This window comes from Lutjanus erythropterus, chromosome 21 (assembly GCF_056507025.1).
Source record: "Lutjanus erythropterus isolate fLutEry1 chromosome 21, fLutEry1.hap2, whole genome shotgun sequence".
Classification (NCBI taxonomy): Eukaryota; Metazoa; Chordata; class Actinopteri; order Lutjaniformes; family Lutjanidae; genus Lutjanus; species Lutjanus erythropterus.
The window spans coordinates 12,634,956-12,653,287 of NC_139337.1; the positions used below are offsets into that span (position 1 = coordinate 12,634,956).

The 18,332-nt window shown below is 38.5% G+C and overlaps 1 protein-coding gene and 1 long non-coding RNA gene across 3 annotated transcripts in view; one reads left to right on the forward strand and one right to left on the reverse strand.

The window, feature by feature from the left end:
- slc35b3 (solute carrier family 35 member B3) lies at positions 1-10,937 on the reverse strand. The gene is made up of 10 exons (XM_084747452.1): positions 10,731-10,937; positions 9,026-9,262; positions 7,890-8,011; positions 7,613-7,767; positions 5,219-5,326; positions 4,895-4,992; positions 4,075-4,167; positions 3,615-3,726; positions 2,336-2,405; positions 1-1,024 (listed from the first exon to the last, which is right to left on the reverse strand). The coding sequence occupies exons 2-10, from the start codon at positions 9,239-9,241 to the stop codon at positions 874-876; spliced, it is 1,125 nt and encodes a 374-aa protein (XP_084603578.1). The 5' UTR covers positions 9,242-9,262; positions 10,731-10,937; the 3' UTR covers positions 1-873.
- Positions 10,902-18,332, forward strand: part of LOC146307389 (uncharacterized) — a 20,177-nt gene continuing 12,746 nt past the window's right edge. The window contains exons 1-2 of one of the 2 annotated variants that reach the window (XR_014772725.1): positions 10,902-11,031; positions 15,835-15,940. This is a non-coding gene — a long non-coding RNA (uncharacterized LOC146307389). Of the gene's footprint in view, positions 11,032-11,055; positions 11,161-15,834; positions 15,941-18,332 lie in introns of those variants that run through there. The other variant, XR_014772726.1, reaches the window with a different exon arrangement.

Below are 18,332 nucleotides of genomic sequence, written 5' to 3' on the forward strand. Positions count from 1 at the left end.
TTTAAGAGAAATGTCTCAGTTTGTTTTAATGTAAAAAGAGTGGTACCCTTTCACCCAAACGCATGGTTAGCAAATTATGGCAGTTGACATTTCTGATGTATTGATGTACACAGGAGTAAAATGTCACTGTATGATCCCATATTTTCACGAAATAGGGCACAGTCAGATATAAATTACCAATAAACTATGAAAAAAGACACTTTTATCAAGACAATGATTATGTAAAACAAAGTTTAGTTTTGTCTTCCTGGCACATGCGAGGGCAAATATGCCTTTGTCTATCAAGATGTATTTTTTTCTTCTTTTAGGGTGGGGGCACGAACATTCATTTTCAGATATGACAGATTAACATGTCGCTCTGTGCTCTTTTCTCCCGACATTTCAGTTTTTCCAACCACTCAAGGGTTTAAGTGTCATTTCCAGTGCAAAACTGTGCGATTTGGTTAGCTAAGGCGCTGGCTTCCCTTTAGAGAGTCTTTAAAATCCTCAGTGTTGTCCTCCATGTTGGGAATGTTTCTGTGGGGCTCTGCTTCAGAACAGCCCATTAGCTTTGATTCCCTTGTAAAAAACAGTTTGAGTTCCTTCAGTTTGTCACAGAGAGTCTGAGTAATTGAGACAGTTCTACACCAGTGCTGTACTGGTATACAGAGGCTCTATCAGCCATCGTGGTTCAATCGTGCATCAGCTGTTTTCGAGGCTGATTGGTGGTCAAACTCTGTACACCCATCCTTGGCTCAGTGTTGGTGGTGATGAGGCACGTAGCTCGGGGGCACGTGCTTCAGCGAATCCCCTGAGACAGGTGGGCCAACTCTACATCTGAACAGACGTGCGGTCTGCCAGAGCAGGACTTCCACGACGCCTGTGGGTGCCCTTCTATACGTTTTGTGAAAGGAATCGGACTTTCTTTCCTGTCAGCAGCCAGCTCCTGAGGTCCTTGATGGAGGGGAGCTTCATTTTCTCTCTGTTTTTACTGTAAACATTCAAGAAGATGCCGAAGAGCACCAGAAGGCCGCCCCAGATGTACCTTAGGAGGGAGAGACGGACAGGTTAGATATTTTTGAGGGACAGCAGAAATAAAGTGGACTGCAAAGTACAAACAAGGGCAGATGCTAACGCAGTAATTGGATATAGAGTATGAAGCAGGGTTCAACAAGATAGTCATGGAAAGACAGTTTTCTAACAGATTTCCTACCTAAAAGGTACCCTGTGGAACTTATGACCCCAAGCAGCACCACGGAGCAATGTTTTTAAGAGTGGGACCCTGTATTTTTATGCCTTTGTGCTGTCAATAGCTGTGGACAGAACTATAATGTTTTCAGGTTGCCTGTATTTACACATGTCCTGTTCTTGTGAATATGAAATCTCAGGAATTTCTTTAAATTTGGTACAAATGTTTAGTTGGACTCAAGGATGACTTGTGTGTGACCTCACGTTTTTGATCGTAGCTCAAGAACTAATACGCTAATTATGACAATATTACTCACAAAGAGAGGTCAAAGGTCAGCTTCACTGTGACATCATAATGTTCAGCTCTCTATTTGTCCTCTATACTGTTCTGTTAAAATAGTCTCTAGGTGAAGAAAGCTTGATTTGATGTAAATCATATGCTGTGGCCTTGAGAACTTGTAGGAGATTTTTGATGGATGTGCTAAAAATGATGGAATATCTTTTGGAGGAATCATGTTCTACTACATTTGTATAGCAGCGCATACTTATATGATCTACGGCAAAGAGCACTGAAGCTGTTGAGGTGTCTCATAATGGTTAAACACCATATTAAGACACTTTATGTTAGCTTAGGTTGAGTTAGGGTTGGTTTTCCCTTTAATTTGTCACCCATCTGTATCTAAATTACAGTTTCCAATAAAGATAAATAAGCCAAGTTTGATGTTTGGTCAAACTAGTTGTTTAGAGACGATACTGTACATATACTGATAATAAAATCTGGTGGTTTAAAAAGTGCAAACTGCAGCCAGGAAAGGGACTGAGTCCAGCAACGGTGGAGGGCACACACCAGCTGCAGGGAGAATGAAATTGGCCATGAAGATACAAAAAAGTTTTTTGTGTCGAAAGTCACGCTGGAGAACCAGAGCAGGAGAGGTACAGCAGCAGAAAACGAGACCTTTCTGACAGCACAGAGGAGTTGGAGGGTGAGCGAGAGTGGAGGACAAGGAGAAAGAGCAGAGGAGTAGTCAAGGTCTGAAAATGGACTGAGGACATGAAAACCAGGGGGCAGGGGAGCCAAATCAAGTTCTATTAGTCAAAGGAGAGGTCAGTGTGTGCTTACTTTAAACTAGCAGAAAACTGTTTAAAGTCAAAAGGTGGCAGTACTTACTGAAAAGTGAAAGGTTTTGCGAAGAACATGAAGGAAAGTACGATAGTCATGGCCTTTCTCCCGGTGGTCACTGCAAAGGAGGAAAACACATCTGTGCCTTCACTTAATTACAAACAGCAAATAAAAGCTCAACATGTGTGACTTTCAAGACGTTACAGGAGACATTTCTACTCTACAGCTGGGTAATTTACTGTTAATCGTTGTGTGTGTTTTTTTTAAATATATTGTGAATTATGCGACAATTTTCTGTCTGAACCAGTGGTTCTCTTTTTCTGGCATGCCCCCCTCCAGTTGCCAAAAACAAGTTTATGTCCCCCACCCCATAATTATTAGTGATCATTAACAATGATTAGGGAAGCAACTAATAAAAATGAAAAAAAGAAATAAAGGTCAGCACAACAGCACCAGTAAACTCTTGTTTGTTTTCCCTCTATAAATCATATTTATGCCTTGCAGTGGCTCTGCCCCCCCCCAGTCTAGACTAAAATTACAAATCAATTACAAGTGAGAAGAGAAGAGAAGTATCTGCACATCATTTTCCATTTCAAAATTCCATATTTCTCCAGACTCAAATTTCCAGATAGATTTTTCTGATCATATTTAACATCTTTTTACAAATAAGGAGTTTATTGTGTAAATAAATTGATTCAAACTGTTAGCATGTATGTTAGATTCTGACTATGTATGCTATTATGTTGCCAAATAACTGCCAGATGATTACTGGGTACTGAAGTTCAAACAAATTGATCACATCTACACAGAAAGTTGGACAATGTCCCACTGTCACATAGCTCTGTTGAAAGAGGAAGTAAAGTGACCGGTGCTACCTACGCTCATACTATCGTCTGTTAACATACTGAAAAAAAAAAATCCCCCATATTTTTAGTCTCTTTCATAAATAACAGATGCAAATGAGTTGAAATTAGATAAATAGTTCAATTTTCATGGCGACTGTGCAGCCTTGTTTACTCATGTTGTTTATTATGAACGCAGCCATGAAGGTTTGGTTTCGTTATGCAGAAACCGTTTTGATATCTACATCACTGCATAAAATACACACATCTTTACAAAGCTTAATATTTGGTGTTGCTATTCAAAGGTATTATCATATTTTCTTTCAAAAAGGCCTGCACGACAAAATAGGACCAATATTCTATTCTTCCATACTTTAATTTTGGTTTCCCATGCTCATTTAGACCTGAAAATTACTCAGTCCAAATTCCGCACATCTCCATACATACATGCGAAGGCTGAGAGAAGAGAAGAGAGATGCTCTGACCTGTCACTGCAACCAGGGCACCAAAGAGCTTGATCAAGGCCAGCACAAAAGAAATGCCAAAATAACCCGTAAGAGAGAAGAAGAATGCATAACCGTATGTCTTCACAGGATGCTGGAAGGGAGGAGAAAATATAATTAGACAATGCAATAACATCAGCACTGACAGTAAGCAAATAAAGTGTGCCATTAAATAATCTTAGTGGAGTATAAAGCCTAAAATAAAAAAGCAGAAGCCTGTCACAGTCCAGTTAATCACACTGTACAGGATCAGTGATTTTTATTGTACTATACATAAGAACTTGTTATTCTGCATATCTTAAAAAGAAGATTTGACTTCAGCAACAAACTTAAAGTTGAGCAAATACAAACACAGTAAACAACCTCTGTGATAATATCAGTCTGTGGGCGGCCACACAAAGTGCCAGTGGTGTCTAGTCTTACTGTCTTAAGGGATTCTCACCTCTGAGCAGAACGCCACTGCTGGCCCCAGCCCACCCACACAGAGCAGGCCCGTCAGTATGTAGACAAAACCAATGGAGTACGAGTACAACACCTACCAACACAACACCATGCGACCAATCAGTGACATCATAACACAAAATAATAACCATTATCAAAATTCTAACAGCCTCATCGCGGGAACCCAGCACTCTGGTTTGGATGACAGTCAAATCAGAGCTTGCCCTCAACACTGTCTGAACAAATTAGGACTGAATAATATGGGAAAATAATCTTATTGCCATTTTTAAAACTAATATTGCAATTGTACATGTTACTATGAAATGAGATGACGCCTCGAAGCCTTGTGAACATTAAAGCTGCAACTAACAATTATTTCCATTATGGAGTAATTTGCTGATTATTTTCACAATTAGTTTATAGAATGTCACAAAATTGTGACAAATGCTTATCCCAATTTCCCAGAATCCAAAGTTATTTATTCACATTGCTTCTTTTGTTCAACCAAGAGTCCAAAATCCACAGACACTTCATTTACTATCATAAATGACAAAGAAAAGTAGCAAATCTTCATATTTAAGAAGCGGGAACCAGTTTATTTTTCATACCTTTGCTTGAAATATCATGGTTAATTGAATATCAAAATAACTGGCATTGAATATCAAAATAACTGGCAACCAATTTGTGGATTAGTTGACTAATCCACTAATCGACAAATTGCTGCAGCTCTATTAAACATGTAAGAAGTTCATCATGATTTAGCTTTATACTTTATAGCTTTAAGAAAACCTGTACTTTTTTCAGTTAGATAAACAGGGTACCATTTCAGAGTTGGAACCGTTATGGAGTTTCATGGCCTTCTCCTGCACGTTTCCAATGGCGGCGTCTGCACACAACGCCAAGGAGATGAGGAGAACACCTGTATGCCACACACACACACACAAGCAAATCGATATCTGAACACGAGCTCAAAGTGTACAGAGATAAGATAGTGGGTCTGCACAAAACATCTCCACGTCATACACAATGCCACACATACCTGTTCCTAAAGACAAACTGACTATAAGGATATTTCATGAAGATGTGATTTCACTGCTTGTAGCACTTCCATGAAACAGTTTGCTGTGGGATCTAGAAGAAATTACCTGTCACATTGAAGTTGGGGGCCACTTTGCTGTCAGCTAGCGTAAACCAGATGAGTCCCAGACTCATGCAGAGAGCAGCCGACACATCAGCCAGATTATAACGTTTACCTGGAACACAAACACAAAGCACTAAATCTTTCCGAACGTCTATCTGCAAATCTGAAATCAGAATCACATTGTTTCCAACTTCAAAAAGCAAAACGAAGAATAAGCTTTAGAGGTTATACGAAATTGAAATCTAATCTGAAATGTATGCAACTGGTAAAACTTCCAAAACCTTTTGCAACATCACAAAAACAAAGAAACCAAACTGAGACATTTCACAGGCAGAGAGTAATTCCCCTCCAGCACAGTTTGCAAAGAAATCTTCAAAAGGTGACCGGCCTCTTTTTAAATAAAAGAAGTTGACACTGGACTCAGGTAAAAATGTAACTAAAAGTTTTTACAATGAGTATTCTTGACAATTCCAAGTTTTCTGAGGTTGTGCACATAACAATGCACCAAAAAAGGCTGTGTGAAAAAGAAAAAGTTGGGAAAAAAGACAACAGGATGAAGGAGTCTTCCAAAAACAGGCTGACGGATAGATGCCTTGAGGTTGACAAGGGGACGCAGCATCAGGTCGGCCGTGGTCGGCTTTGATTCCCCGACTCGCCTTTGAAGGGCCTCACATCAGATGCAAACCCACACCCCTCCCTCCCTTCATCCATCCATCCCTCTCTCCAACTTTCTTTCCTCTTTGCATTCTAAGTGAACAAATTCTGTTTTCCACTCAGCCCCTTAAGGTACCGTGGTCCTCACATCTACCCATCCAGAGAGAAAGAGAAAAAGAGGGAGATGCAGGAAGGCAAAAAAAAAAAAAAAATGCACAAAACCTGTCTGACGTTGAGGACGCAGAACCTTGAGAAGGCCGGTGTGAGGATGAAAGGACAGACAAGAAGCAAGAGCAGGGAGAAACAGTGAGTACGGACGACTGGGCTCTGACAACGAAAACAACAGACTAAGATAAAAAGGAGGTACTGAATGTTGAAAGGTGGTCATTGCTTCAAAGGAAACATGTAAGAGGACTGAAATGATGGGTAAAATGTTGTAAAGTCTCCAAACTGAAGAATATGGTTAAATCAGTAAGAGTTAAATAAGGAAAAAATGCCAGTTTTTGTTTAAGCAATGATGGAACATTTATTTTCAGAAATTCCTTTATATTTTATATAAAAATGCTGCTAGTTTAGAGATTTTTAATTCTGAGACAGTCCACCCTAATACTTTTGAACTGCCCAATCCACATTTTTTTTCTTTTAAATCTTAAAACGCACACTGCTTTCTCTGATGTGATTTGAAGATGTTATTTGTTTCATTCCAGTATATCTAAAAAATTGTTTAAATCTACTGAAATTCTACTCTTTGTTTGCTATTTCCCCTTTAAAGCCTTTTTAAAATAAATATTTTACTATTTATAAATTCTTCTATTTTTTGTGTATGTTTATGCTTATGTAAAGCATTTTGCTTTTGTGTCTGAACTGTGCTTTATGAATAAACTTGCCTTTCCTTTTGACTATATGAATTTGGGATGAATTCAACATTAATGTAAAAATTCGGATTGATGAAAAATTCTAAATGTGTGTTTGTCAACTGATTGCAATTAAAAATCTAGGTCCAGGGGTATTCAGGCAAGCAGGAAAGCCTGACTTCAGTAAATTTAAACCAGTGATTCAGATTTAACTACTTTAAAGCCCCAAATCATTCTAAAATAATGTCACAAAGTAGGAAATGAGGGAGCAAGATTCACAGCTACAGAACAGCAATCACAGTGTGAAAGATCAAAATATTGTGATGAAAAAAAGGCAAAGTAGTAATGTATTTGCTTGTGTAACACTGTGTCCTAATGCATTATTTTCTAAGTGAATGTATTAATGCAGTGCTGCGCAGCAGGGTGTGTTGAGTTCAACTTTTGATGGACATCCTGTTTCTATTTATTCCTGTTGCTCGCATTGAAAGTGTTACAATGGTTGATTAATGAAGTTAAAATAATTAGGGAATTATCCATACAATACTTGCTTACAATAAATGCTTATCAAGGTAACCGACCATCACTAATAAAAACCCACTTGCCGCTGGATATATTGTATGTAATTTCCAGTAATGAAACATCTAAAGATCAAATCAATTGCAGGAAGTTACATATATTATCACCATCACCATTCATATATTATATTATCACCATTTGTGTCTAAAAGCCACTGTCATATTTGACCAGCATTTGGCTGGTAACTAATTTTTCACCCTGGTATGTGTTATGTGTTGAGGTGCAATGTTCGGACACATTCATTCATTTGAATTCGATCAGGACACAGTGTTAGGCGTGTGTGTATATATACATATAAAGCAGAATCAGCTCACCTTGTATAAACACTCCTCCAATCATGACTGGGATAAGTTTACAGCACTTGAAGATGACTTGTGTGGGGTAGTTCAAGTAGCCCAGAGAGGTATTGGACAGGCCCATAGTGCCCACTGTTAAAAATGCTATGATCATGTAGGTCTTTCCTGGTATCCTGGAAGACGGGGAAACATGACATGACAGGTGGTTGGAAACGGTTTTCCACGGTTAACTGTTACAAGTGAGTGACAGTGATGAAGCTGAATAAATAAAAGAAAGCAGGAGATTATTATTTACCTTCTGCGTTTGTCCTGTGTGAGCTGAAGCTCTACGAGTCCAAACATAGAGTAGAAGCCAAACTGGACCAGAGTGAGGTACCAACCAAAAGGCTTGAATCCTTCAACAGAAAATATCAACTCCTGCATGGAGAGACAAATACAGAATCATAAAGTGGACTAAAAAAGCTTTCTGATGACCATGTTGTAAAATAAAAACTTTGTTTATACATAAAGTGGGCTGTCTGACAGACCATCTGTACCAGAACCTTTTTCCAATTACACAGGCAGAAACAATATATATATGTTTCTGACTGATACATCAAAATTCTTACTTTCACAAACATTCGTTTTGTTGTTTTTTATCTGACACTTTCTTTGGCAATGTAAAAGTCTATTCTCCATACCAATAAAGCAATTTTGAATTGAATTTACAAATAGTGACACACAATAAACACATGTAAACAAGTTTTGGAAAAGCTAAATTTGCTGGTCTTTTGTATTTGAACATGCAATTACACAGTAGCCTTCACAGTAGCCAATTTCTTTCACTGGAACAACCTTCAGTTTATTATTAGGGGTGTGAATTTCTTGGCACCTCATCATTTGATTTGATTCCAACTCAGAGGGCTACGATGTGATTATTAAATGATCCTGATAGGTCAGAATTTTTCATTTCCAGGCCTATAATTTTTTTTTTCTCACGGTGTGACTATTTGCTACTTATAGTGAATTTGTAATGATCCATAATTAGTTTAGTTAGACACAATTTGCATACAGTGTGGCTCTTGCAATTCCCTTTTCCTTTAAACTTTATTGAAGCCAAAATGCTTCCATACACAAGCTTTGAAGACAGGGGGTTGTGGTCAGACTGTATCAATCTGTAGTTGCTCACACTCAGCCACCAAAACTGAAAAAGTAGCCCAGCTTAATATAAACTATGCATATGTGTATAACCATCTTGTTTCACTATCAAATTGCTGAAGATGTACGGAACATACAGTCCAGTCTTACAAAATTGTTACAAGTAATCATAATGTAGAGAACTGAGTTTAACATTTCTGATTATTGATCGCTACTGCTTGTAAGAAATTTTACCATGTGAGTGCATGATTACATGAGTGCATCTTTCAGATTGTGTCTTTCTTGCTGTGTTACCTGCAGGTATCCATAGACGAGGTAAAAGACAAACACTCCAGCAACACAGATGAAGAACTGTGTGGGGGCACTGAGGCTGCTCAGGTTGATTCCCAGGACCCTCAGCTCCTCCACAGACTTAATGTGGGGTGACATCACCTCCGTGGACGACGGGATGGAAATTGAAATGTGCTTCCGTGAACTGTTGTAGCCCACCAGCCCATATTTGGCGCTCATTGTGTCCGTGGCTGCTGGGAGCTGTGGGAACATAAAGAGAAATGTTCTCCTGATCAAATGTCAAGCTCAGCCTGGAGCTTTGTTAGGAAGAGAGAGCAAAAGCTCAAAGTAGCATTGGATCATTCCTGCTGATTAGCAGATGCAGATACAATACAGATATGCAATACAGTAACATTAAGTAAATTAGCTGGTTCACATGTCTATAGTATAGTGAAGTGTATAGTATTTATAGGGTATAGCTAAACCTGAAAATAAAAGATGAACAAGATAAACTTAGCCCAGAGCTAAGCTTTCATCATCTGACAACAAAGAACTGTAGTGACACTGTCATGGAAAGTGAGACCTGTTCAAAAAGCCAGTTTCTTTATTATTTGACTATTATTGGTTATCTTGTCAGTATTGGCCATGAGGAGCAGATAAATATGACTTAGCGGTATTGGCTGAAAAAAAAAAAAATCCAGATCATGCATCTCTAAAGAAAACAGTTCAATAAAATGTTAAAAAGTTTTACTTAAATGCAAATTGCTACGAAAGCATGTAAAAAATATGCATTGGCTCATGAACAGCGTATCATATGCCTTGATTATGGAGTGCGTGACAAAATCAGCGCAGATGGTGAGTAAGACATTATTAAAAAAGGACAGGTCTGTCAGTTCTTTTATTAAATGTCCAAAAAGTACTTAGTCTAGTAAGTTTAATACCTGTGTGCCTTGATAAATAAAGTGCTTAAATTCAAGAGGTTAAATTCATCCTTTCATCTCCTGGTCATTAAATAGTTTTAATAATGACTGATTGACTGAAATGAAACATTTTCTAGTGATAAAGTTTTCAGCTATATCCTAATATTCAGCCTGGAACTGCATCATAACAACTATTACGACATATGTCAGGTATTCCTCGAGACCCTTTGTTAAGAAGGCATTTATGTTTTTATGTTGTTTTTCATTCTAAAATGTGTCTGTTGCTCCTCCTCGTTGTTGTTTTCGCAATACCGATTCCAGCCCTTAATAAATTGTAGTCAATATATATGTTGAGGGGGAGTGTTTCACAAATACTGTTTGCAGTGACACTCGGGATATTAGGGGACTTGTTAGGGGAAAACTATTAAATACCTGTGCTCTGTAGTCTGGCTCTAAACAATACATTTTTACGTTAGCCCAAGACTCACAACCGCTGAATCACATTCAGTGAAATATACACCATATTGAAGATTTGTAGTGACGTAAGTTAATGTAAAAATGTGATACATGTTATGTGTTTAGAAAAAGTGTTACAGCCAGTAACGTTAGCTAGGCTACATGAAGTAGCCGGTTGCTAATGGCTAAAATAGCGTTATAGAAACTGTTATTTTTACTGATGAGCATAGCGTAAGCATCTACTGACTAACAGTAATATTGCCATCTTACGGGACGACCATTTTTAGCGACTTATTCCATCCCTGACTTTGATTTCTCAGCCGAACATGCAGCTACAGTAGCAACCCCGTTACCTTCAACAACACTTCCGGGTTTCTTTACGTTAGCTTATCCTCTTCTTCAGAGGCGACTCCGCTAAAAATCATTCCCCTGGACGTGCCGGCTTCATCTCTCGCACGTTTTAAACGTTTTCATGCTCTTCCTTTACAGTGACAGACAGCTAAAACACGTCGAGAGGCGTGTTAGCCTGCTAAAGGTTGCCAACAGTTTCTGCTGCAGTGGCAGGAGCAGCCAACAACTTCCGCTCCGCTGCGACCCCTGAACTGCGATCCTATTGGTCCACATGGACACGCGCTCTGCAGCCGGCTGTAGCAGGTGAGCAACTTCATTCTAAGTCCGGTGAACAGAGTACGCTACTGCATCTTTGGCTACACTTAAATTTGGTCTTATTATGTAAAATTAAGTTAGCTTGTGCCATGAACAGTTAAACAAGACGTTCAGAAAGTGAGTACATGCTTGTATTTGAAGTAAAACGGCAGAGCTGCATGTCTTACCTGAGTGGAAGAGTCCATCTTGAGTTAGCTAAGTCACCACAGCAGTGTAAACACATGCTAGTTTTGCTAGTTTGTCCAGTTTAGCAACATAGTTCCCTCCTCTCATAGGTTTTTTTCAAGCATGTATGCTTGACTTGAGTATTTCAGCTTTATGCCATTATTCAACTACATTCTGCTACTTCATTAAGAACTATAGTTACTTGCAAATTAAAGTCAAACAGTTTCGATGCATGCATTGATGCACTGTTATTAGCCCAACAGGTTGCAAAGGTATCTCCCGTACACAGTCTAGGCCTGCATTCATGTGTTGTTGGACTAATTGGAAGAACATGTCATGTGAATGCTCAGGAGTTGCTGAGTTGTTGTCTGTTGACGTCCTATATGTAGGAACATGGAGGACGAAAGTAAAGATTTGATTGAGAACGTTTTATTAATTTACATAATACACATACATTTATTGTTCACATATAATTTGTAATATGTTATTGGGTTGTAACCATCGGTTCCTGCCCACACAGAGTGACTTGGATTAAGCAGAAAAGTTATTTATAAAGATCGACCCTGATAACTAGAAAGGTAGCCTTCAAACGGATTTATCATATAACATACTCTACCCTGCTCTTAGTAGCTGCCATATTGTTCTCACTTTCAACTTAAAAGCACATGGACACACCTGTTGGAATAATGGCTTCTCAACTTCTCATCTCAGGAAAATATACTGATACTGACATTTGCAAAATGTAATATTGCAAGTTAGATAGTGTGTGGGAATTTGTTCCTCCCCTGTGTCATCAAATGTATGTGCGAAGTGTTCTTATGTTCCCGTTCATTAAACCAACAAAATACATTGTGAAAGATGTGTTCCGTGTTGATGATCATGAGCAGTATTTCTTACAGTGTGATATTCATGTTACACAGTAAAGAATTTGAGTTCTGAACCTATAACAAAATCACAATCATAGTCAAAGAAATAATAGCCTGTTAATTAAAGACCTTCTTATTGGCAGCCACATATTGATATGAAATAGTTGGGTAAACACAGGTGTTGACAAAGATACAAATTAAGGTCTTGTTACATTTAGTGTAGCAGAGACTTTTCAGTGAGCCAACATGCACAAGAGCAGCTCCCGGACACCTGTGTTTATCCTACTATGTCATGTCAAAATGGCTGCTGTGAAAAAGCTTTATTGAAATATTATTTCACATGTAACTGCATCTGTAACAATATATAGAATATAATAATATATCACTGACAGAGGCCATGCTTTTGTGTAAAAAGTACTTTTATGTTTGATGCTTTAATACTTGTCTACATTTACTGAAGTCCAATTTTGAATATATGATTGTGTTTTAGCTCTTCGTATTAACCCTGTATGGATGTGACATGATTGCTGTCATTATTAAATGACCTGGCTCAGGTTAAAACCCCTTGTAAAACATGAATAAACACATACAGAGAGTGAATGCTTTAGGATATGTCCTCTCTATTTATGGAAGGGGGAGTATTAATAAGTTACGTGGTATCGGATCTTTCAACACTGGTATTGGTATTGATACAGTTCTAGTACTTTTCGATAACTAATTTGGGTTGATTCTGATCAGTTATTATCTTAATATTGTGGTTATCTATCCCTATAACTTCTCCTGCGGCTTCTAGCTCGCCTCCCTCATCTCCTCCCTTCATGTTATTTCCCTTTTTCTTCCAGACTTCCTCTTCCCTCTTCTTCGCTCTCTTTGTCTCTCTTTCCCATCAACTCTCCTCCTCCTCCTCCTCCTCCTCCTCCTCCTCCTCCTCCTCCTCCTCCTCCTCCTCCTCCTCCTCCTCCTCCTCCTCCTCCTCTTCCCCCTTGCAGTCATGTCCATATATGCTCTTTTCTCTCTAAATCCTTATTGCATTATTCCCTACTCTCCGGTCTTCTGTTCTGGCTCTGTCTCTCAGCCATCTCATATCCCTGTCTCTCCCTCTTTGGCTTCTCCCAGCATAAGGCATGAAACTCTCTTTAGCTCCTTCATTCCTCCCCTCCCTCTTCTAGCCTTCCCTGCTGTCCAATCTCAAATCCCTCCCTCTGCCTGCCTTCTCTCCCCCTCTCTCTCCGTCCTCTTTCCCCAGCCAGAGGTTAATACACTCCAGGATGGCATTATTTCCTCCCCGGCCCTCTGACAATATAAAAATTCAGAATGGACAGCTCAATCCCTCTTCCATCTCAGATTTGATTGTAATGGTATTGCCTCCTGTCCCTGGGAGGCCCCTGCCGCCTCGCCAACCCGGCCTTTATGACACTAAATGGCCAGGCTACAATTTTTCCATCTATTCAAAAAATTCTGTTAATAACTCATTTGGAATGAGACGTCTGCGCTCCCTGGGCCGTCTGTGGCCAGGTCTCTCACCCCTCTGCTCACAGGGGTCACAACATACAGAAAAAGATGCAGGGCTGAATCGCAAATTTAAAAGGTTAATTAATCTCTCTGAATTTACAGTCCCCTTCCCCCCCATTCCCCGTGCACTCCAATTGACAGTCCCAAAGAGACAAAAATGTCATATTTACAACCTCGCATGGAGAAAGTGCTCAGCAGTTGAGCGCAGGCGCAGGGCCTGTCCGACCACTTCCCCGTCTCCCCCGTCCAACTTTACAAGTGTGCCCATTCATCACATGTGATGGATTTATGTAATAAAACCCATTTCCTTTTCCCATACGATCCTATTAAATAATAAAATAATTATTTATTGATTATTCAAAAAGGTACATATGCGCGGGTAATGGCTTTGTACCACACCACTGGACCTGCAATAAATAAAGCAGGCAGAGAGAGGGCTGGAGAGAGACAGAGAGGAATAAAGCAGAGAGAGAGGGAGAAATGAAGGGGAATGAAATGACTTTTGAACCAGTGAAATCTGGATCCAATATGGCCTCTTGCAGCGCGGATCAGGAAGGACATTATTCAATCTTCAGGAGGCTCATATGGGAGCGCGACCTGTGAATGGTTTTGATATACTATATGGACCACAGAAATTAAAATAGACAACTGGGTGAGTGTCCTGCACAGAGTTTGTGTCTCAGATTTGAACATTTGACAATTATCCCTAAACCACAATAATGTTTGTTTTTTTTAAATCGAAATAAAAAATAAATGATGATAGGTAGCATTTTATGTATGTTTGATCCTCTTTCTTAATTCAAGTTGTATTGTGTTTTATTTTAATTTATATATATTTTTTAAATTGCTAAGATAATTAAGATCAAAGTAATAAAGATGAAGGCCCATATATTGATGTCCACATTTATTTACTCCCCATTATTGTTATTGGCATTGGCCCCAAACGTTCTCTATTGGTTGGACTCTATATAATGTTGGGTAGTTTAATCTACAACCATGCATCATATTCTACACAATCTTTTTTTTATGATATGCTAGTTTAGAGAAATGTGAATATCAAGTTAGATATTGTATGTGAGTCTCTCCACCCGACGCCTACTTTCAAAGAAGAATTTGAAGTAAATGTAAATGACAGTTGTTATGGCATAAAACCAGCTGATCTTTTCAAATCAAGACTCTTGTTCCTAACATTGGTATAACCATCAGTGTAGAATAAAGAAAAAGTTTAAACTGAAAAATCTGATCGTATTGTGACCTTAAAATCAAAAGTGGATTTGGAGAATCATGACCCCGATACAGTTTATCTGTTTAGATTCTTTCGGTGTAATTCCATAGAGATATCTGCCTTCTCTCAGATATAATGGAAGTAAACATTTCTCTCTACCATAGAAAGAAAGCAGTTTCTACATGAAGCTGCTCACAACAAGGTCTGTGGATTATCTTGAGAAAGGAGTCATGATTTCTGGAAAGTGATGTTGCTGCTGAATTTTTTCAAATCATTTTTTTGTGCACCATAAGCTGAGTGGCTACCAGTTCTATTATATTTGAGAGAAGGCAGACATCTCTACAGCTGATCTCTTCAAAACTCTGCAACTCACACCAAAACAATCTGGATGGATAAACAGCACTTCAGGCCAGAGGAAGAAATATGTATTTTTGATTTTGAGGTGAACTGTCCCTTTAATCATTTACAGGCATCTAAAATATTTGTTCTGGAGCTTTTTGTTTTAGAACAGGACTTCTTGGGGTTTAGTAAACTGTCCGGCAAGACACTGGTGATAAGATTTCTGTTTTTATTCCTTTAATCTTTTTTCCTAAAAGACACAGATCCACACATATAAACACCCACTCCCTTCTAATGATCCTTCATATTATTTATTCAACATGAGTATCATGAAAAGCCCCGTATCCCCAGCAGTGGATCATTTCAAAAAGAGACACTTTAATGTCAGCCAGATATTACATCGAGGGCTTCTTAATAACCCATTTGTGTTTGGTCTTATCCTCGGCTAAAGTGCACTCGCTCTCCGTTGTCTTTTTCCTGGGCTTGTCTCAAGCCTCCTGCATGCTACGGAAAACAGATGCTATCTCGGCTATATTACTTCTCAAAGCACTCATATCCTCTCCCATGTTATTTTCTTTGATCTGCTAGGCTTGCTGCTCTTACATTTTTCTTTCCCCCCTCGTCTCACGCCCTCCCCTCCTCCTCATACCCCCCCCCCCCTCCATCCTCTATCCTCTTCGCCAGTGACCAGAGAGCAGAGACAGACCGGCCAGACTGGTTCATAGTGGCTGTGTGGACGTTTGAAATTCAGCTCATCTGTTCTCTGTCATCAGAGGGCAAGGGGTGCACGGTGGGTCGGACCTCTTAGATTCTCCATTTAATATGCCTTTGCCATCAGAGGAGGGCTCCATATCAGGGCTGAGGGTCAATTTATATTCAGTAAACAGTCCATTCGATTCAAAACAGGAACTCAAACTGCAGTTATAAAACTAAACGCATGATAAGGACACTTTTTATAAAGATTTTTACCTTATGGACTGCATTTCTTTTATTACCTTATGAATTGAGAGTGGTGTTCATATGTTTTTTATTAGAAATTAGTCGATATTATTTGATTAGTTTATCGACAAAATAATTTGACAACAAAGTATGATAATTGAATAGTCTTTAGGATTATTTAAGTTAGATTAAGTTAAAATACCAAAAGTTCAGCTCCTCAAATGCTTTTCTTAGTCTTCTATGATAGTAAAGTGATTACTTTTGAGTTTTGACCTCTGGGTCCAATAATAAGCTGTTTGATATGTCAACTTGGGAAGTTGTGAGTGGCATATATGAAAATTCATAGACCCAGATTAATTGATAAAGAAAATAATTGTTAGTTACCTGCAATGATTAGTCAATTAATTGATTAGTCAATCAAAAGAAAGTTAGTTTCCGACTATTTTAATAAATGTTTAATAGTTTCAGTTATTTTTCAATCAAATGTGTTGGACATTTGCTGTTTCCAGCTTCTTAAATATCAAGATTTGTTGCTCTTCCTTGTCACTGATGATAGTAAATGAAAAGTCTTTGTGGTTTGAACTGTCGGTTGGGTGAAAGAAGCTACTTGAGGACTTTGCTGTGGACTCAATGTGGACACAATTTTTTCAACATTTTATAGACTAAACAATTAGTCAATTAATTGCCAAAATAATTGCCAGATTAATCAATTATAAAAATAATCTTTATTTTCAGACATAATTGGTTGCAGATTTTTTATGTCCCCCTCAGTATGCTGTTTTTGATGAGTTAGGAGAATTGTTTTAGTCACAAGTGTCTTTGGGTTTATGAAAAATTCAGTTTTTATATAAGTGAAATGTTTTTGAGGCATTGCAGTTCTATGCATCATAGTGGGACAGATAATAAAAGTTGATTAAGGTGAGTCTTATCAGTACCTTAGCTATACATAGGGACAATGTAAGCACTCAGGGGCCACTTTATTAGGTACACTTGCACAATCTAATACAATCCAACCCAACATCCATGCTATAAATTCAACCTTTTTAAGGATTGTAATGTTCAGTTTTTGGTGATGTTGCCAGACATTATATGTGTATTATTCTGGTCATAATGAGAGGCTGTGTTGTACTGGACTACATTATATTGAGAGGTGTTTCTGATTTTTTTGTCCCCAGTTACATACAACTGAATGTAAGAAACACCTCTCAATATAATGCTGTCAAGCACAACACACAATTAAGACCTCAATGCTAAGAGACTCTATTATACACATCATAAAATAGACTTTTTGACAGAACACTTGTATTGAATTGCATTAAAGTGTAGAGGTGTACCTAAAAAAATAACCACAGAGTGTATGTAATATCCTCTATACATAAACTATAGTTAGGAAGTGCACATCCTTGTTGGACAGTATTTCTTGCATGTATAAAGTTTAACTGAAGTGGAGTAAAGGGTGTGGGTCTTAACCACTTGGTCATCTGGATACTTCTTGAAGCTCTGCAGCTCTTGTCATGAGTTCCCACTTTTTAACTGGAGTTCACATGAACACTCTTAGATGTATCTTTAAAAATATAAATCATGAAGCAGCATAGAGCCCACATCTTATTCATAATCTCTTGTAAATATGTACCTGAGAATAGAGTCTCTTAATCTAGAAGTCAAACAATAAATCCTGAAGAAGAAAAGAAAAATACAGACTTTACAGTGAACTAAAAGTTAATGCTGTGGTTGCTACTTCTTTTGCTTGTTTTATGGGGAGCATTTGCAGTCACACACACACCCAGATACACTCACACAGACGTGTTACGCTGACATGTCTGCACACAGGTCATAAGCAGCAGCAACTGAGTGAATAGGTGGCACTTGGGGCAGGCATAGGAGATTGGGGAGTCTTTGGCTTTCTTATGAGCAGCCAGGAGGGGGAACCATCCCTCTTTGCATGTGTGCTCTAAAGAGAAGGAAAGAAAAAGTAATTAAACAAACAATTTACCAGGAATTGTGTGTCTGCTTATCCAATCTACCATACTCGCTTTTTCTCTAATATATATAGACAGAAAATGGGGGGGAAAAAGAGATTGTTTGTTGTCTCCTCAGAGTGACGGTAAATGACACACATGTTTCATTGCCCATTCATTTAACCTGCGCTGTGCTTATGAAGAGAAAGGGATTGAGAAACAAATTACGTAGTGTCATTTAATTAGAAGTTTTGCTGTGAGCAATAATCCTGTTTTTTCTCATAA